This window comes from Hippopotamus amphibius, chromosome 6, assembly GCF_030028045.1.
Source record: "Hippopotamus amphibius kiboko isolate mHipAmp2 chromosome 6, mHipAmp2.hap2, whole genome shotgun sequence".
Classification (NCBI taxonomy): Eukaryota; Metazoa; Chordata; class Mammalia; order Artiodactyla; family Hippopotamidae; genus Hippopotamus; species Hippopotamus amphibius.
Window position 1 is genome coordinate 129,620,486 of NC_080191.1, and position 25,031 is coordinate 129,645,516.

Below are 25,031 nucleotides of genomic sequence, written 5' to 3' on the forward strand. Positions count from 1 at the left end.
GTCAGAAATTATAGTCTATCTCAATCCTGGATGCGTTTCCACCTTGGAATCTACAGTTGTTTATTAACTGATGCCCAGTATGTCAAACAGAAAACAAACTTGCAGTGCCTTCATGGTGAGGCAGAAGACAGATGGGCCCCCGGGGCAAACGGTTGGAGTTCGTTCCCTGTGGACCGATACTGAGATGGGAATAACAGACAATTGAGAGAGGAGGCTGGGCCCTGACCAGATAGAAGATAAGAGACCACATATTCCTCATTCTCCAAGTCAGGAGACCTCCCCCGACTATACATGCACAGAAAGCCTCCTTGGAGGTCGAAAGGGGAGTGATGCCAAATGGTCAAACTTACCCATAGGCCTCTTCGGTGGAATCCATCTTGGCTAAGAGATGTGCGCACACACATGGGAAAATCCTGAGATACATCAAATGTGGACTCTGAACCAGGCAAATCAAAATGATTGGTCAAAGGAAACATGAAGAAATGCCCCATAACAGTGATTCGAACTGCCACAAGGGCACAGCTCTCTGAGTCCGTCCGTGTGTCTATCCACGTGTATTCTGCTCTTTTTTTCCCCCCTAATACTTTGTTTCACTCTTTCTGTCTTTGTGGGAATTCTTTTCTGCAAAGCCATAGGGCCAGGCCTTATCACTGACCACTGATCTAGTGGCTAGGATTCGGTGCTCTACCACCATGACCTGACCTCAATCACTGGCTGGGAACCAAAACCCTGCTTCAAGCTGCTGCAGGCCAAGGCCACCCGAGATCAGTGGTTCACTCTGATTCCCTAGCACTCCTGGGTGACAGGAACTAAGTGCTCTTCAGGAGCCCTGAGTGGCAGCATGACTGGCATTTACCCGGAGGGGCCCTGGGACTCTCCTCTGCCCAAAGTATGAGATCTGGTTTGGTAACCACACCACATTCTAAATGCTAAACAATGTGGTGCAGACTTGCTACAGGGAATTCCTCTATTAAGAGAAGCAGCTATTCTGCTCAACATCACTAATTATTAGAGAAATGCAAATCAAAACTACAGTGAGGTATCACCTCACACCGGTCAGAATGGGCATCATCAGAAAATCTACACACAGTAAATGCTGGAGAGGGTGTGGAGAAAAGGGAACGCTCTTGCACTGTGGGTGGGAATGTAAATTGATACAGCCACTATGGAGAACAGTATGGAGGTTCCTTGCAAAACTAAAAATAGAGTCACCATATGACCCAGCAATCCCACTGCTGGGCATACACCCAGAGAACACCATAATTCAAAAAGACACATGCACTCCAATGTTCATTGCAGCTCTATTTACAATAGCCAGGACATGGAAGCAACCTAAATATCCATCAACAGATGAATGGATAAAAAAGATGTGGTACGTATGTACAATGGAATATTACTCAGCTGTAAAAAGCAATGAAACTGGGACATTTGTAGAGACATGGATGGACCTAGAGACTGTAATACAGAGTGAAGTGAGTCAGAAAGAGAAAAAACAAATATTGTATATTAACACATATATGTGGAATATAGAAAAATGGTACAAACCAACCAGTTTGCAAGGCAGAAATAGAGACACAGATGTAGAGAACAAACATATGGACACCAAGTGGGGAAAGCGGGGAGGGTTGGGGGGGAATGAACTGGGAGATTGGGATACCAAATTGTACACTCTAAATATATGCAGTTTTTTGTCTGTTAACTGTATCTCAATAAAAGCTCTTAAAAAAAAAGGATACAAAAAAAAAAAAAAAAAAAAAGAGAGAGAGAGAGAGAGAGAGAGAAAGAAGCAGCTATCTTCCCAGGGACTGGTTTGGGGGCCACAGAGCTATTCTGGGTTCCCAGTCTGGTGTGGAGAAGGGCATCCCAATGTGGCATCCTTGCCCCTCCTTGTGCCCTAGAATGGGGTGGGGACAGAGGGCAGCTGACAGCCCATAGACACCTGTTTTAAACAGTAAGTGTAGTGGTTTGAGTCTTTCCTTATAACTGGACAGACTGGTATAGTGAGGTGTCAGCTTTCTTTGTGAAGAATTCTTTGGTTTTCTCAATTACAATTGTTATGAATAGTTCTCAAATGTGACCAAAGGACAAATACAGGTGTTGATATATTTCCAAATATCAAGCATCTCTTGGGAGAGTTTGTTTGTAAGGTAGTCTGAATTCTAACACAGCCCAGTCACTAAGCAGAGGTTGCCAAGACTGGAAGTGGTTGGGATGCATGTTATTCTGGGGGTAGATGATCTTACAAGACATGTTCTTACTTTAAAGATGATTCTGATATAATAGAGCTCTTGTTGCTCTCTTTCACTTTATCACTCAGCTAAAATGTCGAGCTCCCCCTACGTGCATAAAGTTTCACACTAGCCTTTGTGGTGGTGAGGGTAAATGAAAAAAGAATGAAAAAGAAAGATATGGCATTTGTTATTAAGGATTTCATACACTAGCTGAGAAACTAAGAAACAAAACTAAGAATCATGGCAACACAATAAACACGAACTGGTCCAGAGTCATCAATTCCAAAGAGTGTTTCTGACTCCTGTAGCAAGGGAAGACTTCACAAAGAATTGTAATGTAGGGGAAATGAGCAAAAATACTTAAAGCACAGGTTATCTAGAGAACGAATAGGTGGTTGCCAGAGGGGAGGGGGCTAGGGGCAGGAGAGAAATAGGTGAGGGAGATTAAGAGGTACAAAATTCCAGTTTGAAAATAAGAGTTACAGAGATGAAATGTACACTGTGGGGGGGTATAGTCAATAATTATGTAATGTCTTTGTGTGGTAACAGATGATAACTAGACTTACTGTGATGATCATTTTGAAATATACAGAAATACTGAATCACTATATTGGGTACCAGGAACTAACATAGTGTTGTAGGTCCATTATACTTCAAAAACAAATCAACACTAACTCATAGAAAAAGAGATCAGATTTGAGGCAGTGGTGGGGCTGGGGGGGAGCGGGAATTGGATGAAGGCAATCGAAATGTATAACTTCCAGTTATAAGAAAAATAAGTACTAGGGATGTAATGTGCAACATGATAAATGAACACTGCTGCATGTTATGTATGAAATTTGTTGAGAGTAAATCCTCAGTTCTCATCACAAGGGAAACATTTGTTTTCTATTTCTTTAATTTTGTGTTTATATGAGATGACGGACGTTCACCAAACTTACTGTGGTCATCATTTCATGATGTAAGTCATTATGTTCTACATCTTAAACTTACACAGTGCTGTATGTCGATTTTATCTTAATAAAACTAGAAAAAATACTTAGTAAAGTGAGCAAATGCTGTTGGAAAAATGGTGCTTATAGTTGACATAGCATTGAGGCAACCTTTAATTTGTAAAAAAATGCAGTATCTGGGAAGCATGACAAAGTAAGATATGCCTAGGCAGATAATGCTTTTTTTTTTTTTTTTTTTAAACAAATTGAGGGTTTGTGACCACCCTGCATTGTTAGATGATTAGCATTAAAAAAAAAAAAAAAAAAGATTTATTAAGTTCTCTGACCAAGGATAAAACCCTGGCCCCCTACATTGCGTGCATGGAGTCTTAGCCACTGGACTACCAGGGAAGTCCCTGGTTAGCATTTTTTAGTAATAAAGTATTTTTTAAAAAATAATTATTCTTCTACCCATTAACATTCTTTTTCTTTCTTTTCTTTTTTTTTCTTGGCCGCACCACACAGCATGCAGAACTTCCCCAACCAGGGATCAAACCCACACCCCCAGCAGTGGAAGCACAGAGTCTTAACCACTGAACCACCAGTGAAATTCCAATAAAGTATTTTTTAACTAATGTATATTCATTTTTTAAGACATAATGCTATTGCACACTTAAACTACAGTATAGTGTAAACATAACTTTTATATGCACTGGGAAATCAAACAATTTCTGTGACTCGCTCTATTGAGATCTTCACTTTATTGTGGTGGTCTGAACCTGAACCTACATTCTCTCTGAGGTTTGCCTATATGTGGGGGTCAGTTTTCTCTTGAAGTTCATTCTTCCTTCTAGAGTAAAAGAAATGACTTTAATGCTATCCAATCCCTAGTCAAAATAAAAGTAATGCAATAGAGCTCATGTACCTTGAATCTGGATAATATAATAAGCTTTTCATGCATATGATCTTATCAAAACTCCAGGGAAAAGACAGTACTCAAAATGGCAAGATTTGAGCCAAAAGCCAAGAGTTAAAGAATACTTTTTTGTTGTTTTTGCTTTTATAACCTCCCTCAAGTCAGAGTGTGTAGGCAAATAGCCATTTTATATCTGTATTTAAGGTCAATTCTGTGTTTGTTCTTCTTTCACATAAATGAAAAGAATTAGTTACCATGTCTGGAATGCTTAATTTGAAAAATTTGTGGCACAATTTATTTGTATAATTCACAGTACAATCTTACTGTGAATTATACAAATAAAGCAAGCAAGCATTAAAACACACAACACACACACATCTGAAAAATGAAAGTAGACTCTTTGGGTCAGAGAAAGTCTATGAAAGGAAGACGTGGGGGACAAAGCTGAAAAGGCAGGTTGGGCCATGTTGTGAAGTGTTCTAAAAATCAAAGCTAAAGAGTTCATTAATCCCAAAAGCAGTAGGAAGCCATCGAAGTTTAGTTAATCTTTAAGATTTTACCTTTATCACTCAAGGGAGTTCCTGAGAATAATATATAATCTTCTAAGGTAAAAGGAGACATTCCTAAAGAATTATAATTCCTTGGCACTTAACATACTAAACAACCAGTTTGGTCATTCCAAATCCAGTTTTCTAATCCTTGCTCTGCTACTGTACTGGTTCACTGATGATCGGAAAGATAACGTCTCTAGACCATAATTTCCTCAAGTGTAAATCAAGATCATCTGAAAAGTTTCTTTTAGCTCCAAAATCAAATATTCTCATTCTCCTGTTTTACTTTCTCCATAACAGCGAGAAAAGAAGAAAAACCTCTTACTGACCCATTTAATGATATTGAAATCATGGTTTTAATTTTGTACACTGGAAAAGAAGTCACACATGCATTATTCACTAAACCTTGTATCTGTGGAGAGCACATATCTGTATTTTTTTGACTACTGGGCTATAGAATAAAAAATATTTTTCAACATCACAGATAAAAAAATTTAAACAAAATAAAATTTTAGAGAAACTACTTTAAAAAATGTACTCTTGAATGTTACAGTGAATAACATTACTGATTTGATCTTTAATTTTGTGCCATACAGGGAACACCAATAGTAAATTTGTCACAAATTCATTTTCAAAAGAAGTTGTGTCCATAAAAGGATAAACTCTTTTTCTTTCATCTTTAAATTGGCAGCATGAAAAAAAAATTAGCTTTCTAAAAGCAGAAGCAAAGAGCTCATTAAAACAGAAGTGTTCTGTGTGGATGTTTTGCAGTCACTCCCACGGTTTCTAGATGGCTGAGTGAGTCAGGAAACCTTGGCTCTTTTACTCTACTTCAGCTAGTCTTGTGAGGGCAGAGCCACCATCTATCTAGATTTACTTTTCCTTTGAAATACTCATCACAATTATTTTCATTTTATTCCCTTCTTCCTCACTACTGGACTGAAAGATACCTGAGTACTGGGACTGTATTCACAGCTCTATCTTCATATCTGGCACATAAGTTACTCCGTATTCATTGAATAAATAAATTTGTTACTTATCTGTAAATGGAGGCAGTTGTACTAAATTTCCCACGTCATTTCTGTTTGATTCTGTGATATATATGAATTATTACCTTGAATTATTTAAGTCAAGACAGTTGAATTTTTCCCTTCAGCTTAATTTCTAGCCTTTTATTGCTCATTAGCATGCTTTCCAAATTTGGTCATTGTTGTTCTAACTCAACTTGAAGACAAAGCAGTACAAAAGCAGCTAGAGTGGGACTGTGTTTAGAAAGGAAAGGATTCTCTGAGGGAGTGTTGCAGAATTTGCTACTGAACCAAACTCCTACCTCTTAAAGTTGTGGTTTGCATCTAAAATGACAAGTTAAAAAAGAGAAAGAAAAAAAAAAGGTAGGTGAAGGTAAATCAAACTTCAGAACAATTTCTAAGTGGAAAACCTGATGATGTCCTAAATTTTACAGACACTAAAGCATAATAAAATTTTGTTGCTGAACCTCCCAAGAACATAATCCAGCACTACATTGTAGTCCTTTGTGCCAACAAAACTCCAGGAACCTCAGTGAGAAGAACCATGGCCTTGCAGTTGAGTACATACATTTCTTTAATGTAAATCAAAGCCTATTACAATGCATCCTGTTACAATGAAAATCCTCACTTATTTTGGAAGCCCACTCAATTATTTTGAGCAACATTATATACAACCCAATAGATACAATGAAATCACTAAACTCCTTGAAACAGTTATAGCTAAATTACAAAGAGTAATTGGATAATGTAGACAATCCCCATAAAGTATTCATTCTTACACTGTACTCAACATTAGATGACACATAAAATTCATCTGGGAAACGGAGATTAAAAAAAAAACTGTGCTTTTTCCTTGAACCAGACTCAAATAATGAGATGACGGTAAATCCCAGGTGGGGAAGTATTTAATTCATTGTGCTTTCATATATTTTTCTTGCTACCTATTCCCAGTTAAAAACTTAAATTTGTGCCTCTGGGTACTATTTCCTTTAACTCAAGTACAACATACCAGGCGTTCCTTAAAATCATTTTCTATTAACTATAAAAAGTTTACTCAGATAAGAACTCTATAAAATCATTTTCTTTTAGAAGGCATCAAATATCCAGGGATCCTTATTTTTAAAGGGTAAATGAAATAAGACATCCCTTTCATTGACCCAAACATGCATAATCCATCCTTAATATAAAATACACCCAATTGGTAATTACACATGAAATACAAAGGGAATGCAACTTTACATATGTAAAATGATTGCTCACTATGGCAGTTTAACAGTCAAATAGACGTTGTACCAAAAAAAAAAAAAACGCCCCCCACACAAAAACCCAAAACCCTCAATGTCTTAAAGCCAATTATCTACAGTAAACCAGGGGAAATTCTGATATGGAAGAGTTTGACTCAAAGCAAAGAATAAGGCACCTGCTATGAATTTAGAACAATAACTTCCACTTTTAAAGTTACAACTAAATAGAATTAGTTAATCAAGACACTTGTTTCAAAGAGAGAAACAAGTATAGGGGTTGAATTCCTGGGTGAGAAAGGCAGGTAACAATGCAGATAAAAACCTGCTGGCCCAAGGTCAGCGGATTCCTTTCCTATTCTAGTGTAGTCAAGTTCCTAAACGTCCTTAACCACTCCTCCCTCTCACTCTTCCTCACACTTAGGGGTATCAAAAGCTCTGAGGTTCACACTGTGTGTGGACTAGGTAGTAGATTTCCCTTCTGCTCCTCTTAAAACAGCGTATTTTAAAGAGGTATCCTGAGGCAATTAACAAAACAAACAAGCAGCTTTCTTCCCAATTCATTAACACATAGACAACTCTCAGGCTTTTTTCATCATTATGGCTAAGCATTTAAATAGCCAATACTTGGAATTTTCAACAGTACCAGAAAACCCAATACCTGCCTTATCACTCACCCTTACCATTAGTAAAAAGAAAGTCTGATCAATCATAACCTATAAAATCATACAACAAAGGGAAGACTAAAGACTGATCCTTATCAGTAAATCCATTTAATTTCACAACACTTCAGTCTGATGTATCTAGTACCCTAAAAGAACTTTAATCATAAATCAAGAAAAAGCATTTTCAAACTAAGTGTAACTTTTCAGTTGATGTGCCTTTTTGGTATTAAAAGTGCTAATAACATGCTAAGATGTCTTATGGCACATCAGACTCAACATTATGTCCTGATGAGGCATCCATTTTTAGTAGCATTTTTCCCTAAAATGTCCAGCATAACAGACGCCTTTGATATATTAAAGTAATTCTGGTGAAATCAATGTTGATATAAAAAACCTTCCCTGACTTTACTCCACCATGGCTGCTTTTAGTGAAACTGAAGTGACTAAGTTACAAAATGCTCGACCAAGTTGTTTTCTTATGGTATTTTAGGTTAGTATATTCACTCATGCAAAATCCAAGGTAGTGTAATAGAAATAATATTGTTAAAATAGACGTTGTGACTATAAGCATCTCCCTTTATATTAAGCATTTAGAAGCTTTTTAAAATTTTTAGGTGCTAAAGACTGTGGGAAAACCAGGCTGTGTAGTTGTTCCATTTATAAGCACCTTATTACAGGACAGTTACATGACCCTCTATGGGAGTGTGCTTTCAATTCAAGAAATAGTAATAAAGTGCCTAGCTATATAAAAACCATAGGATTCCAAATTTTAAATTAAGCTAATTGCATTTACACATTAGGGCTAACAAAATCTATACCCTGTCTACACAGATTTAATCTAATTATCTATACTGTATACTATTCTAATAACCACATTAAAAAAAAACTTACTCTTTACTGACTGAATAAGTGGGGTCCACTACTGTAGCTTAACAATCAAATTTTATTGCTTTATTCATGTGGTGCTTTTGCAAGGCACTGTGGTATGGACTAGAAAACTTGGAATGACTTGTGAAGAAACCTTGGAATGACACATGAAGGATGATATGAAAAGTCATTCTGAGGCAGGATGCTTTACTGAATTGTTTTTAACCAGGGTATCAAACATCAGGAATGAGTTCAAGTTAAAATTCACAGGTGAATGGAAACATCTTAAGGTCAGTCACTTCACATGCCCATCCTGATACTTTGAATAATCTGGAAAATTGCTGTAAAGAGAAAGAGCAAATATTAAAACATGCTTTGAATAAAACAGGCCTGGCAACTTACAAATATTAAGGTAGTTCGAGAATCCAAGAATACCGTTACAATTACTTGCAAATACTATGTAACTTCATAGTAATATGGAGACAGGCCTATCTTAATACAATTTTTTTTATGCCTCGGCTTCCCTGAATTTTATGCCTAAATGTCTAAGAGAGTTACCAAATAAGCAATGATTTTTAGAAAGAAATTAAAGCACCAACATGAACAGGTTTTTCTAGCATACAATTACTTTGTTTATCCTTAAATATTAGGTACACTTGGCCTGTAACATATGCACATTTCCTCATTCTCACAAAGCTGAAATCCAATAATCTTTAGGTTACATAAATTGCTTGGCTCTTAGCCATTTATCAGGAAAGCTTCCAACTGGTATGTTTAGGAGACAGGCAAAGTGAAATGTTTAAGAGAAACCTCAGTAACTTTAAAATGTCAGAACGTGAAAAACAGAAATGTATTTCTCTATTAACAGCTTGTATATTAGGCTGAAGAGAGGAAAGACATTCTGTAATCCATTTACAGAGAAGAGTCTACTACTCTAACAGCAGTCTGCCTTGATAACTATTTTTTCCTACCAAATGTTAAACATTTCTTTTATTAAACTAAAAGCAACTGTCTCACACATTAAATTGCCAATCAGGTACAAGTTCCTCCACAGTGAATCAACTCTTTGCACTAGCTTTACTTTATAAAATATAACCAGTTTTAACAAACAGACATTAGATTTTGGAACATGTTAAATTAAGTTTGAACATCCGTAGTAGGTACGTGATGTTCATAAGCTCTTTCGCAAAGGTTGCAAAACATTCTAAATTCTCATTCGGGGAGGTGTTTTTGGTTTTGGTCTAATATTTTTCAACTCAATCATTACTAAGGACCTGACCTCCTTTTCTGCTCTCCTGTGGAATCGAATTAAGTGGGGAGAAGTTTCTAGAGCACCACCCTCCGTGCATATGTGGGACAAGTAATTTGGTTCCGATGAAAGAGAATTATGCGGAGCTCCCAGCAGGTGGGTTGAGAACTACGCGGGTACGATCCACCACTGATGGGTCACCACGTCATCCAACACTCTACCCGATGGTCGCCCCCAAAACACTTACCAGAACCACAAACAACAAAAATGAAGAGCGCCAATAACCAGGGTCCTACGGACGCCTTCTCTTCGGGAGCATTTCTCTGCAAAAAAGAAAACTCACGGTTTCCAATCCAAAAAAACCCACCCTGACCCCGAACTCTCACCGCCTGCGCCCCGGGTCAGGTCGCCGGGTCCCCGCACCCCACAGGTCTCCCCCGCGTTCCAGAGCCGCCCAGCTCTGGCACCCACCTCCCCAAGCTCCCAACTTAAAAGAGTCCAGCTCGCGGGCTCGGGCCCCTGAGTCGCCCGGGTCTGGGGAAGAGAGCTCGACGCGGCCCTGGAGCCCGGGCCTCACAACCGGCTGCGGAACCTACAGAGGCGCCCGCTCTTCCCTTACCGAGGTCTTGGCGACGTTGCCACGCTGCGTGATGTTCTTGCTGTGCTTCTCGTTGGCCATACGGATCCGCTGCTTGGCGACCATCTTCGCGACACCACCACCTGTTCCGGCCACCCCTCGGCCTCGCTCGCTCGCTTCTCCTCCGGCCGCTGCGACCGACGCTCCGCTCCCGGTGCCCGCGCCGCCGGAGCGAGGAGGCTCTCAGGCGGGGCGCTAGCTCCGGCCGCTGGGCCTGGGCGCGGCGGGCGCGGGGGCTGAGCCCTGGCGGGGCGCGGGCCGCCGACTGACTGACGACGCCGGACCGTTCGGCCGAGCGAGGCGGGCGCGCGGGAGGAGGAGTGCAGGCCGCCGGGATATTCTCGCGCCGCCGCTCTGGCCGCCGCCGGGAGTGCAGAGTGTGAAAGGAAGGAAACACAACGCAACAACGGGACGGTGCAGCCCTCCGCCTCGAACTACTTCGGGTTCGGATGCCAACGTCAGCACTGGGCGGGCCCCGCCCCGCGGAAGTGCAGGCTCCGCCTGCTGAGGAAGAGGGAAGGGACGGCGAAGGCCGGTGCACCGGCCCTAGCCCCGCCCCGCCACGCGCCGTAGTGTGTTGCCCCAGAGTATGCGCGTGCGCGTTCGGGCCCCTTTTGCGCGTCTCTCTCTCCGACCGGAAGTGAATTTGCCCCGAGGCCGGTGGCCCCGGAAACACCTGTTCGCCGTCTCCATGCCGGAGGAGACGTGTTGGGGCCGGGTTCGGCCCTCGTGACCTCTGACCCAAGCTTATGAGTTTCTCTTTCCGGGACAAGATGGCGCCGTCCACGCCGCTCCTGACAGGTGAGCTCTGAACGAGCGAGGAACTATTTCTTTAGAGCAATATTTTTTGTGTCTTTAACCTTGGGCACCACCCGAGAAGCCTTGGAGCCTACTCCGCCTTTTCTTGTGGATTGCGGAAGAGCCATAGAGCCTTTTGGGTTTCTTGGTGTAGCGTGGCAGTCGGAAGTTAGGCTCTAGCCTCGGGGCTCCAGCATTCGCCCTCCCTTTTGCCCATCCATCATTCTTCCCTGACACTGCAAATTTCACAGGAATCGTGCACAGGGCATAAGAACGAAGAATGCCAGTGGTATTTGTTATCCTGGGTTTGCAGTATTCGTGTTACGCTAACACCTGGTGACAGGCCCTGTTGACAGTGTGAAGTCATTTAGATCTGTAATACGGAAAAAACGTGAACATATGACTCGGTCTACTAGAATAACCACGCACGTTAAATTAAATCACTGAATTTAAGTGATACCAAATCCTGTACTTCTTGCTTTAATGAAATTTGTGGGACTGAGTAGAGCGAGTGGAGCTGTGTAGTGTCGGTTTTAAGTGGATGAGAGTGTGGTCTGGAGTGGTAGCATGTAATGAGCATTATAAGAAAAAAGTAGCAACGTTAGAACATTACAGGATTCCTGAGGTTTTGAAGCTGAGGCAGAGTTTATAATGTTGAAGAAGATAATAAACTTAGTCTTAGGCAATGTCGGCTATGACTCTGGATTAGAGTAATGGCTGGAGTCTCATATATGAGCATCAAGTAAGGAGAGGGGAATTAGAAGGGAAAAGAAGGCTTTAAGTTACCAATAACTTAATAACATATGGAAGGAAAAAGGAGCCATTGAGAGAAAGGTTGTCTGCTTTTGAGGAAAAGGACCTTAAAAAGTACCTTGAAAGAAATCTTAAAAAGCTTTTGCATTTTTTGCCGTTCTGTGTTTTGAGATCTTTGTTATTAAGCACTCTGCCCATTCATATTCAGTCTGGCTACCACAGTTCATTCATCAAACATTTATCAAATGCTGACTAATTTGTTAGATAATGTACCAGGCAGATACTGCTTAAAAAGCATAATTACGTAACTAAATGAATTTATTTCTCCAGCTTCATGAAGGTAGCTTGCATGTTACTTATAATTTTGGAATACTAAATGCTTTTTTTGAACTTCAAAAAAATTGGTACATTTTAAAATTTGATCATTTTTTTCCCTTTTAAAATCCTTACAGTGACTGCTTGCAGAGTAAATTCCATCCTGTTGAGCATAGCACATGGAACCCTTTAAAATCCTTGAATAGCTCTCATTATTGATTTTACTTCTTGCCAGCCCATCCTGTTTTGTTCTCCATCAATATTGAACTGCTTATAAAGCCCTTGAACAACCTTTTTCCTCAGTCTGTCACTATCCTCTTCCTCTTGATTTGGCTGACTTCTTTTTGTCTTTTAAATTTCATTTTAGACAGCATTACTTTGTGAGGTCTTTCCTTATTCTTTCCAGATAGCCTTTCCCCAGCCTATTTTTGTACCTCATATACACTTGAATCTTTTTTTTTCACTTATCACATAGGATAATTATCTAGTTGTTCAGATGCTTTTCTGCCCTGCTAGACTGAACTCCTTAATGGCAGGGGCAGAGCCTTATTCATCCATGTCTTCTTAATACCAAGTACAACGCCTGGCAAACAGTAGACACTAACCGTTTAATGGAAGAATAAGTTAATGAATGATAACCACTTTATTTGTAGTCAGATTAACCAAGAGGAACAATTTTCTTGCAGTGCTTAAAATCAAGGACTTTGTAAGAGTTTAAGGATTATATGTAGTCCATCTGCTCCTTATAGTCTCAAATTTATAGCAGCTCAGAGAACTTAAGTGGTCAGATTCACATTGCGGATTGGCAGAGTCAGGATTATATCCAGTCATTCAACTCCATGGTCCATTTTTCTTTCACTAGAACACACTGATTAATCTTTTAAACATTCTTAGTATAGGTATTTCCATCAACAATAGATTCTTTTACTCCCAAAGTCTTTTTTTTTTTAATTTTTATAAATTATTTATTTATTTATTGGCTGTATTGGGTCTTTGTTGCTGCGCGCGGGCTGTCTTTAGTTGTGGTGAGCAGGGGCTCCTCGTTGCTGTGGCTTCTCTAGGTGCGTGGGCTTCAGTAGTTGCGGCACATGGGCTCAATAGTTGTGGCTCATGGGCTTAGTTGCTCCCCGGCATGTGAGATCTTCCTGGAGCAGGGATCAAACCCGTGTCCCCTGCATTGGCAGGCAGATTCTTAACTACTGTGCCACCTAGAAAGCCCCCCCCTCCAAAATCTTTTCTTAAACATAGACTCATGGGACTTTGGAGTTGTGAATAATTTAAAGATTATCCAGTAAATTTTATTAGTTATGAGTTTTTGTTGGAAATGACAAAAAGCTAAAGCAGGTGAAAGGGAATTTTTTAAAAAAACTCATGTAACCTTAAAGCTTCTACTCTTACATCCAGGTGGTCACATGACTCCAAAAATCTATTTTTCTTCATCTCTAGGCTCTTGCTTTCTTTCTAATTAAACTTCTTCTCAGGCTGATGTTCTGATTGGGAGCGCCAGGTTTACATTGAGCCAGCTCCGCAGCCCCTGAGGAAAGTGCACACCTGTGTCCGCCTCAGGGCTGGCTGTCTTTGGCTTGGCTCGGCTCATGCTCATGTTTGAGTCACTCAGGTTTTAATCAGATCGCCAGGACTGAATTACATTCTCACTCCTGGATATTTCCCAAAGGAAAACTAAAGTCTCCTGTAAAGGGGGGCCTGGATGCTAGGCATGTAAAACAACAATAGTCCTTACCTGAAGCCCATATTGTCCTATCAGCTTGCCTAGTTGAGGCCATTGAAATAATCAAAATTGAGTCATTTCCTTAAATTGATATATACTTCAGTGGATGAAAGGATTGGGGAAAAAAGTGTCATATTATAATGATCACTATATCCCTGGCATAGGACTCTCGTTTACTGAAGCCCAGTAGTTTCTCATGTTAACTCAGGCCTAGAGCAATAAATGGTATGTGAGTATCTAGAAAGGCTAGTAAGTTTTTAAAAGGTATTATGTAGGTACAGTATTTAATGTAATTATTGTTTTTAAACAGTTCTTCTGTGTGAAACTCTAGCATTTATTTGTTTTAATGAAAAGAACTGTTTGCATTCTAGATTTTTCTTTCTAATAGAACATATTCATGATCCTTTTTGATTAAAGGGGAAAATCAGTAAAAATAAGGAATCATGTCAAGTGTCAATACACTATGTTAAGCTATCCCCACATTTTACTCACTGTTTTACATTTAGTAACTTCTAATTAAAATGAATTCCTCATTAGAAATTCACATGTAGAAAAAAATTGTTTCAGTTATTGAAGAGTTTGTTTTGAGTCCATATTTTTTTTGTTTTTATTAACATAATGCAGTTTATGTTCTGTTATAAACCTGATTTTGTGTTTCTTCTGATGAACTTTGTATATCCATGTATTCAAATTTATATAAGAAGTTGCTCAAACTGATTAATCCAGTGTAGTATCTTAGTGGTTCCAAAATGTCTTATAGCACTTTCTCATAGTTATGCTTCTGTGTAGGGAAGTGTGAAAGAAAATATTTGTTTTAAATAGTGGTTTACATGTATGAACAAAACTTAATGACTCAATATGATTTTTATGATAAATTTAATTGATAATTAGTTCACCTGTAATAGACATATCTATCGTACAGCATCATGTGCAAAGAAGGTTGTCTGATTTAATGGGAACCAACAGTATCATCAATGTATAAAGTAGCTTTGATATGTATTTTTGTCTCTTAGAGTATTTTTTTTTTGAGACATTAAATCCTTTATTTGGAGACCTTGAGCTGTTTATACTCACATTAAGAAAAATTCACTTTGAGTTTGTGATTCAATGGGAGGCATAGCTGTAATATAATGCTTTCATTTTAGACACACTTTTAAGATTTAAGTCACTGGTTCCCAGATACAATGCACTTATTCAATACAATTTACATCTACTATTAATTAAACATTAAAAACAATCACTAACAGGAATGCTGACAAACAAAAAAGAAAACAAAAGCAAATCCTTTCCCTCAATATCACCCATATTGAGATTCATGTTTCCTGAAATGTCCACCTTTTTTTTAAATTTTGTGGTATTAAATTATAAAAGTTGTGAGAGTATGTTTTTATCATAGTACAAAAATCTTGGTCTATTCTATTTTTAATTTTAATTCAACAGTTTTGTCCACTATTCCCAAGCAAATCCATTCTTGAGAAATGTTGACAAACTTACAATTGGTTTTATTTCTTGCCATATTATGAACAAAGTATTACCAAAAAATGGTGGGCTTTTAAAAAGCCTTTTTATTTTGATATAAATTAAGACTTTTAAGAAGTTCCAAAGAGAGTAAAGAGAGTTCCCATGTATCCTTCACCTAGCTTTCTGCTATGATATCTTATATAACTATAGTATATTATCCAAACCAGGAAACTGACACAGGTACAGTACTATTTACTAAACTACTGTCCTTATTTGGATTTTACTAGTTCATGCATGTCTGTATTTCATCATGTGTAGACTCATGTAACCACCACTATCAGAATATAGAATCGCTGTATCACCACAAAGACATTACGCATTTATAGTTGGACCCTCCTTCCAACTCTGACTGTTGGCAACTGCTGATCTATCCTCTATCACAATGATTTTGTCATTTCAAGAGTGTTATATAAATGGAATCATAGACTATGTAACCTTTGAATTTTTGTTTTTAAAATGTTCTTTATTTAGAATGTGAGCATATGCATGTTGAAAAGCAGTTGATTAATTTAACTCAAGATTTTGCTTCTCAAGAAACATACTAAAACCAGTAATTGAAAACCACATGAAACTGAAAGCTACTTGAGCAAAAGGACATGGTACTTTTCACACTGACTTTTCTGTTGGTGTTGACCTCTGAGATTTTGGGTTAATAATCTGCATTAAAAAATGTGGATTAAGTTTTGCTCCCCCCACTCCTGTCTTAGTCCATTATGGCTCCTGTAACAAATATATCATAGACTAGGTGGTGAACAACAGAAATTTATTTCTCATGGTTCCTGAGGCTGGCAAATCTAAGATCAAGACACTGGCAGATTCAGTGTCTGGTGATCACCTGCTTCCTGGCTCATAGACAGCCATTCTGCACTGTGTCCTCACATGGTAGAAGAGACAAGGGACCTCTTTGGGGCCTCTTTCATGAGGGCATTAATCCCTTTCATAAGGGCTCTGCCTTCATGACCTAATTGCCTCCCCAAAGCCACTCCAAATGTCAACATGTGAATTTGGGGTGGGGGTACATAAACATTCAGTCTTAGCAATTCTTTTGGGATCTTCTACATATTTTAGTTTGGGATGTTAGTATGAAATAGAAATTTTGGAAAAGGAAAACCTGTGCTTGTACTGGTTTCCCTGAATACCCTGAAAGCTCCCAGTGCTGTGGCCAGAAGACTACTTTCATGGGCTCTGAGGTACAGCTGGCACTTTAGTATAACGTGCAGAAACTTTGAATTTTCACCAAGTAAACATTGTGGTCAGTAATAACAGCAAAGTTAACAAATACAGAGGACTAGGTACAAGTGTAATGAGAACACAGGAAGCTGACATGAGCTGGGGAAAGTTTTTTTTCTTTTTTGCCAGTCACTTCAGGCATATGTTTTTGGGACCCCCAGTTAAGGCAATAGAACATGGTTTGACTGCATCATCAGATGGCATGTTTTAAAAGTATTGTGGCTTCATGGGGTCTACACTGACAATGTACCATTTTGTTTTCCTAGGTGAGTTTGAGAATCCTGCAAGAGAGTTATTTAGTGAGTTAAATTGTCACTGCAGCTTGTGGGAGGGACCTCATTGGGCTGACAGAATTTTATGTAACCTAGTGATAACATGTAATCTGGTAACTATAAACTCCCGAGTTTGGGAAATTCATTTTTTATTAATCCCTCAAATAAATATTTATTAAAACCTTAGCTATAGTATTAAGAAAAGAATGGCCTGTTTTCTTCTAAATCCTCATGTTTCATACATTATATTGCAGCAGATGATTGATTTGGTGACAAGAGCACAGCTTTGCCTGTGTGGTAAGAGAATTTGGATGCAATACTTGATTTTAGCCAGAAGGCCAAGAAGCAGTTGAGAATTTCAGATGCTAGAGAATTAAACTTCATAGTTTTCAAGTCTTCTAGGAAAACATTTTCTGGCACAAAATCTTTACTAAATGTATTAGAGATTTTTAAAATAGATATTGTCAGTGCTTCATTCAAGGTGTAACAGTAGCCTGAGCTCCTTTTGAAATCATCATCTTGAGCACAGTGATGGGCTCATTTTATAAGATCCCTGATGCCTTCAGTAAAACTTTTTTCTTCAGCTCTTACACTGTTGCTGCTAGCAAGAATTCTAGCTGATAAAATAGTAACTCATCACCAAGTCCTGTCAGATTTCTCTCTTGAATATTGAACACTAATTCTCCATTTTCCATTTCCACTGCCCTACCCTAGTCCAAGTTTTGTTTTGTTTTGTGTGGCCGTGCTGCACGCATTGCAGGATCTTAGTTCCCTGACCAAAGATTGAACCTGGGCCCTTGGCAGTGGAAGCGAGGAGTCCTAACCACTGGACCACCAAGGAATTCCCCAAGACTGTTATCTCTCCTGTGGAACTCCTGTGGACCATCTCGGGTAGTTCCTTCACGTCCACTGTTACTGCCTTCTGGTTCACTCTCCACACTGTACCAAGTTGAGCTTTTCAAATTGCAAATCTGGTTTTAAAAATCTGCCTAAAACTTTTTTGAAGTTTCCCAGCATTCTGAGGCTACAGTCCACTGTCGCCTAACTTAAGCCACAGGATCCTGCTTGGTCTGAGCCCTGTTTTCTTCTCCACAGCCATCACCTTCCAGCCGCACAGGCCTTCTTTCCATTCCTGTGACACTGTCATCTCTTGCCATGGAGTTTCTGCACTTGTTGCTGTTCTCCTTGCTTGTTAACTGCTATTCATCTTTCAGGTCTCAGCACACAAATCACTTAGGATGCTTTCCCTAACCTTCCATTTTTAGATTGAAACTCCATATTGTTCACTCTAGTAACCTCTTATATCTTTCCTTTGTAGCACTAAATGCAGTTATAGATTTCCATATGTTTGACTAATTATTTGATTAGTGAGGTCAGGGACAAGGCTGATTTTCCTCCCTATTGTATCTGCAGTATTCAACATGAGGTCGTGATGATAGTTTTCTTTGTTTGTTTTTTGGGTTTTTTTTTTTCCCCAATAAGCATTTGCTGAATAAATGAATCATTTTATTTGGTTCAGCTTTAGAAACTTCTAATTCAGCCATTTTAAAAAAAGTATAATCTAGTTCTGTAGATGTTTTTGCTTATTTAACCTTGAATTTTGTTCCCACTTAATTTTTTAGGATATTACTATCATTGGGGGCTTAGTAAATGAATGTATCTCATTCTACTTGTTCTCTTAGTTTGAGAAATTGTAACTGTGTTAATAATATATTTTTAACAACTTTTAATGAATTTATACTATATTTTCATGTTGTTATTTTACATAAAGCACACAGTGTTCTAAAGTTTTCATTTTGCTGGAGCTCAGATTCAGAGATGGTGATGTGTCTAAGGTTCCACACCTAGATAGAAACTGAGGTCTCCTTTTGAGTTCATGTCCTTTCTACTACAGTACAACTACCTTTCACTGGTGACAGTTACAGTTACAGTTTTTATTTATAAAAGTTACTTAAGAGAGTAAGCTGATACAAAGAAGATTTAACTTAGACTCAGCTTCTAATTCTGTTTCCAACATCCATACATTTTGAAAATGAGATTAGAAAATAATGTGAAAACATAATACTAAGATCACTTTTTTTCCATTTGAATGATGGAATATAAGTATGAATGTTATATCTCAATGCACACGCATAGATTTCTTGTAAGATAGATAAAAGTGGATTTATTGAAGTAATCTCCTTAGAGACTAAATGAGTATGCTCTATAGGGAAAGAAATAAGAGGGATATTACCTGTCTTATTCAGTTTAGGCTGCTATAACAAAGTACCACATACTGGGTAGCTTATAAACAACAGAAATTTATTTCCTACAGTTCTAGAGATTGGAAGTCTGAGACCAGGGTGCTAGCATGGTCAGGTTCTGGTGAGGACCCTTTTCTTGTTTGTTGACTGCCAACTTATTGTATCCTCACATATTGTCTGTGTTTTTCTTCTAAGGGCACTAATACCATTCATGAGGACTCCACCTTTGTGATCTAATAACTCCCCAAAAGGCTCCACCTCTAAATAGTCACACTGGGAGTAAGGTTTCAACATGAGGATCTTTGTGGAGACACAAATATTCAGTCCATTGCATAACCTGTTTCTTTCTCAGCAGTTACATGATTTTATGCAAAAGAAGAAGAAAAATGTGCCCTTTTAAGGCTGATGTTCAGTAGTTCTATGAAATGTTTAATGATTTCATTAATATTTTGACTGAAAGCTTTTTGTTTTTTTTTAAACATTTGTGATAACTCAGTATTTATTAACAAAGTAATGGTGGTTCTTTTCCTTTTCTTTCTTGAGTCCGAGGATCAGAAGGACTATACATGGTGAATGGACCACCACACTTTACAGAAAGCACAGTGTTTCCAAGGTATGGTTTATTTTGTCAAGTAATGTTACAGAGAATTATACAATACATTCTGTTTTTTTTTTTTTTTAAATATGCCATCATTTTTATTGCAACGTGGCCATTTTTGTGAGGGTGGGGGGTTTGATCTTAAAAACAATGTTCCATTTAAGGCTCTTTTATACAGAAATTGCCATCATGACTGATATTCAAAATATCTTTAGTGTTGCAAGACTTACACGGTAAACATAGAACTCCTATATTTATTCAGTAGTGCACACTCAGTGGAAAACAAAAAGGCATTAATGACAGCTATTTCTTTGAAGAAGATACGCAGGTTAACAGGAATGAACACTGAGGTGCTAGGATAAGTTGATGACATAGTTAACACAACTTAATTGGCATTCCTTTTGGGGTGGGGAATTAAACTCATTACAAAAAAAGTGCTTTCAATGCATAGTGTTATATCCATGCTGCCATGTCACAAAAAACAGGCTTGCCAAGGCAGGTGAGGTGTATGAATGCTCAAGCCTCATAGAACTGCAATCAAGTGCAGCTATAAATAATACTGAATAAAGTTTACCATCTCACCAGTGGATAATACTTTCAAGGCATTCAGTTAGCTTAACCCTTTGTAGTGTTCTAAGCTATTCACATTGACAATCAAATTTATTGTAGTGCTTGCTGCAAGGGAGGCATATAACCAGTTGTTTTGCCTAAAATATGGCGGGAAGGCATTCCTTGGGTTCTACATAAAAGTAACAGTATTAAGCTGTGGGAAGACATTCTGGAACCTTTTTGAAACATTGAAAATGTTGAAGTATGTGGGCCCAGCGATGGGATTCAGAATGTCCTGCTTGAGCAGTGGAGGAGCTGAGGGTGCGGGGCGTGGAGACTAATATCACCCTGTTTGGTCCTGAGGGATGGCTGGTTAGCCAAAGACGGGTAAGATTCCTCAGAGGAGGAACAACCTAAGACAGGCACAGTCGCAGAGGGGCCAACACGGGTGGGGCACAGACCCCTAATATCTGAGAGAGGTCTCCTGCCCCCAGGGCTGTTTTGCTCTCCACCCCCAGCTCAAATCCACACCTGCTCAACTCAGACCCAGGAAGTAAACAAAGATAATTGCCTCAGTCATGTGAGGCCTTTGTTTATGAGTGTAACCTGAGAATGTAAGCCCACGAGCTCAATAAAAGCAGCCTGGGATGAGTCAGCGGGGCTCTTGATCCGAGAGGTCTTGAGCACCCCGGTCCCACTTTTCTCCTCAGTCTGTGTCTGTGTCTTCTTCAAGCTTGCGGCACCCGTCACTCGCCTCGAGTCGCCGAGCTGGTCTCGGCATTAAGCAGTCTAATGGCAATCACTGATAGGCTGCTTACGTGAATGGTATTTCATTCATTGTGTTGGAAGGACCCAGTGGGAAGAGGAAGAAAGAAAAAAAAACACCGAATACTATTCCAATTGACTGAGCTGGAGAAATGGAAGCTCCTTAAAATCCAGGTGGCACTTGACTGTTATTTTATAAGGGTTTTCCTTCAAGTGAAACTACTACGTTGCCTCCCAATTTCTCTCCAAGTGTTGAACGGTCCTTTATATCATCCAAGCCATTTACTTGCCACTAATGTTTAATACCTGTAAATTTCTTTTTAATGGCATCTTTAGAGCTGGCATAAATCGTCTTGCTTTTTAAAGGTGCACTTTCAACAGCCCAGAATATAAATACTAGGTCTTTGTTAGGCCCTTTTGTTTCGTATGTGGCATCATACAAAGCATATCAGCAATCATTCAGAGGTTGCAACTTCACAAAAGATGTGTAGGGGTCCTCTACAGTATCACCAATGTCACCCACCAACACCTGCTTTGCTTCCTCTACTATTTGTCTTTTCTCATCGCTTAAACAGAAGAGAACTGCTTTATTTCTTTTTTTGATCTCCTCTTGTGTAGAAGATTTCCTTACTCTCATATCATTAAAAACTTTGATGACTTCATCATTCACTGTAACTCCAGAAGCCATAGTGCCCGTGGTTGAGGCTGTGGCGGTGGCTCGGGCTCCGGCGGTGTCACACTGCGAGAAGGAGAGCCAGGTGGGCGGTGGTGTGGGGCACACTGGGAGTCTACAGTACATTCTGAATTATTTTTGTTGTTATATTCTGAACAAAAAAGGAAAAGAATAGATAAGCTAGTTTCTTGGGACATATTATGTAATGTTAACAGAAGGTGGAAAGAATGAAAGAATGCGTATTCTCTATCAAGAAAAATGATCATTAGATTTGAAATTAATAGCTTAAGTATGTTTAAAAGAAAAGGTATAGACAACAGTGTAGTTCAGTTCATGCCTCTAGCTTAGAAGAATTTTATCTTAGGGACTGAGGAAAAACTTGCAAATATGATAGCCAAACCACTGCCTATAATCTTCATTAAATTATAGAATGAGAAAGATATAAGAAATGAAGAAATATACAAAAAAAATACATATAAATATATAGCTAGATAAATAGAGATATATTTTTCCCAAAAAGAAATAATGAAAGGGTAAACCAAAAACTGATAAAAGTGATTATCTATAGGAGAAGAAAGAATTACAAGATCCAAGGGACACGTCTGTAAATGAACTTTGGTACATATAGTTTTGACTTTGGACCATGTAATTGTTTTAAATAAAAAAAAAAAATTTAAACAAAACAGGAACAAGTAAACCTAGCTTTATATTAAGTTGGTGACATAACCATATGATGACATGCAAAATTCTTAAATGCATTCGATAGTTTTATTATTAACAGAAAATTGATATTGTCCTTTTACATCTATTGTAGGGTAAAACAAGTAAATAATTAGTGTTATTAGGAACCAAGAGTTTCAGCATAAGAGGGAAGGGGGAAGATAGACTTGCATATATCAATATGAATGCATGATTTCTTTCCATGAAAACATTTGTATTTCCAAAGTTCTGTCCACTGGAAAGGTCTAGAGCCAGTAATAACCTGTAGCAGTAAATACCCTTGATCTCTAAATGCCATTCTTCACTAAAAGGAACCAGTTCCTTGTAGGAGTAGCTGACTCCAGGGCTAGGACAAAAAAATTTATGAATTGAGCCAGATATATCTTGTGCCAGAAAGTGAGGAAGTTATAAAAGGCTAATGGGGTTTTGCTAAACGGTCACAGGAGCAACCTGAAGGGGTTCATACCAACCTTAGGTGGGACAGTTTGAGCACTAGAAGAATAATAACTGTAAGAATTAAAACATGTCAAGTATATGAATACTCCCTAAAAAATCCTCCTCCCTCCAGATCTTATTGGTCAGTATTAGAAATTGATGGGTTCCTTGTTCACTACTTTGAAAATTGATAAAGAAAGAAAAAAACCAAGCATTTGTGTTGCCTTTCCTATACAAACTATTTTTCAGAGTAACCAAATTGTTGATTAGGAAAACTTCTTTATAGAACAGCAATAAATGCAGAAGGAATGATGGGATTAGATTATCACCATTTCATTATCCTAAAGAAGTCATGTATCAGTGGTTCTCAAACTTTTGCGTGCATCAGAATCATCTGAAGAGCTTGTTAAAACACAGGATACTGTTTCCTCTGCAGCTTTTCTGATTCATTAGATCTGGGTCAGGGCCCTAAGATTTAAAATTTTTAACAAGTTCCCAGGTAATGCTAACGCTGCAAGTCTAGGGACCACACTTTGAGAATGACTGATCTAGGCAAAGGATCATTAAAAGATGCTGAAACTGTTAGATGAACTGTTGATAGGGAACTTTATAATCAGGCTGACATCATCTAACTCTGGTGACCATTTTTTTATTAGACCCAGTTCTCTAGAACCTTGTTACGGGAAATAAGGGTCCAAGATCAGCCATATTTGGCATCACCTTGAGCCAGTATAGAAATCAAACATCAAAACATCTCAGGCCCTACTCAGCTTACTCAATCAAAATCTGTATTTTAACCAGCTCCTCAGTGATTTGTATGTACATTAATATTTGAAAAGCACCACTTTAGAAAATAAGAGTCTGTTTTAAAGCTTTTGTGCTGCACTTCATTGGGGTGTGCAATCCCGAGGCAGCAGAATTGAGGAGGAAAGGGAAATGAGACAAGGAAGAAGTGAAAGCAAATATAGAGTGAGGTGCAGTGAACTGACCACAGATTCACAAAATCCATCCAAGTTGCTTGGTCATGCAGAATCTCTCCAGAGAGGTTATATAGAACCACTGTGCCTCAAAACAATCTATTGTGAAGACAGTGGGTATGAAACTGGCCTGCAGTCAGAGTCTTCTTTTAATCTGTTTGGGTTGAATCTGAGTGCCAGTGCTTCTCTTCCTGCTACTGCAGTAGGCATAATGGAAGCCGTGCTGAAATGTGGCCCTCATTCCTGGAGAGGGAGACAACCAGTGGTGTTAGGAGATGAGGTGGCCAGGTCTCTTCATTAAATAGCTGAGGCCTGGGAGCAGGAAGGATTAGGTGAGTCTGAGGAGGCACATAATGAGTCCAGTACAATCTCAGTGTCACTAAGAGTAGAACAAGGAGACATTATGTGTCTCCTGGTGAGTTGCAATAGGAACTATTCCGTACTTACCTTCTATGAAGATTTTTAAAAACCTGCTTCTAATCAAGCTTTTAGATAAATGGTCCTTAAATTTGGCTGCACATTAGAATGACGTGGGGGAGCTTTTAAAAAACCGAATATCCAAATACTGAGTATTAAATAATAGTAAGGAATTATTGTTAATTTCATGAATTTGAAGTGGCATGGTGGTGGTTTCGTTTTTTAAAAATTCACTCACCTGAGCTGGGATAGGGAGGGGATATGGGGATATATGTGTAAATACAGCTGATTCACATTGTTGTACAGCAAAAACTGGCACAACAGTGTAAAGCAATTATATTCCAATAAAGAGCTAAAAAAAAAAATGCCCTCATCAGTTAGAGATGCTACTGAAGTATAGAGTAAAATGATATAACATCTGGTTTTACTTTAAAATATTCTGGCATTAAATATGAAAGTAGGGAGTAGATTAAAGAAAATTGGCCATGAGTTAATAATTATTTAAGCTTGATGATAGGTGTGTGGGATGGTTATCATACTTTTTCTCTGTTACTGGGTATGTTTAAAATTTTTCATTTAAAAGATTGTTCCAGAAGAAAATAGACACAATTTTCCAATTGCCAAAATTAACAAAACAATTGAACTCTGGATACTATAATCTAGGAAGCTTGCCTTCATTCTTAAACATAATTCTAGAATGAGTTATTGAAAAGACAATT

General features: G+C 38.6%; 2 protein-coding genes and 1 pseudogene across 3 annotated transcripts in view; 1 reads left to right on the plus strand and 2 right to left on the minus strand.

Annotated features, from left to right (window-relative positions):
• Window positions 1-6,208: 6,208 nt before the first annotated feature.
• SERP1 (stress associated endoplasmic reticulum protein 1) lies at window positions 6,209-10,795 on the minus strand. The gene is made up of 3 exons (XM_057738167.1): window positions 10,300-10,795; window positions 9,928-10,003; window positions 6,209-8,772 (listed from the first exon to the last, which is right to left on the minus strand). The coding sequence occupies exons 1-3, from the start codon at window positions 10,381-10,383 to the stop codon at window positions 8,732-8,734; spliced, it is 201 nt and encodes a 66-aa protein (XP_057594150.1). The 5' UTR covers window positions 10,384-10,795; the 3' UTR covers window positions 6,209-8,731.
• A 217-nt stretch (window positions 10,796-11,012) lies between these two features.
• The window catches only part of EIF2A (eukaryotic translation initiation factor 2A), a 40,901-nt gene continuing 26,882 nt past the window's right edge, over window positions 11,013-25,031 (plus strand). Inside the window, exons 1-2 of one of the 2 annotated variants that reach the window (XR_009054232.1) lie at window positions 11,013-11,118; window positions 19,722-19,791. Coding sequence is in view for 1 of the 2 variants with exons in the window: in XM_057738166.1 (XP_057594149.1) it covers window positions 11,067-11,118; window positions 19,722-19,791 (122 nt within the window). In the remaining variant the exon portion in view is untranslated. The remainder of the gene's footprint in view (window positions 11,119-19,721; window positions 19,792-25,031) is intronic. The other variant, XM_057738166.1, reaches the window with a different exon arrangement.
• On the minus strand, window positions 21,284-21,778 carry LOC130855138 (cofilin-2-like; annotated as a pseudogene).

Excerpts from the sequence above, each read along its gene's own strand:
- SERP1 (XM_057738167.1), bottom strand. The coding sequence starts at position 10,383 with ATGGTCGCCAAGCAGCGGATCCGTATGGCCAACGAGAAGCACAGCAAG. Across the intron at positions 10,004-10,299 it reads GCAACGTCGCCAAGACCTCG|AGAAATGCTCCCGAAGAGAA; the intron begins GTAAGGGAAGAG and ends TCTTTTTTGCAG. Across the intron at positions 8,773-9,927 it reads TTTTGTTGTTTGTGGTTCTG|CAATTTTCCAGATTATTCAA; the intron begins GTAAGTGTTTTG and ends TTCTCTTTACAG.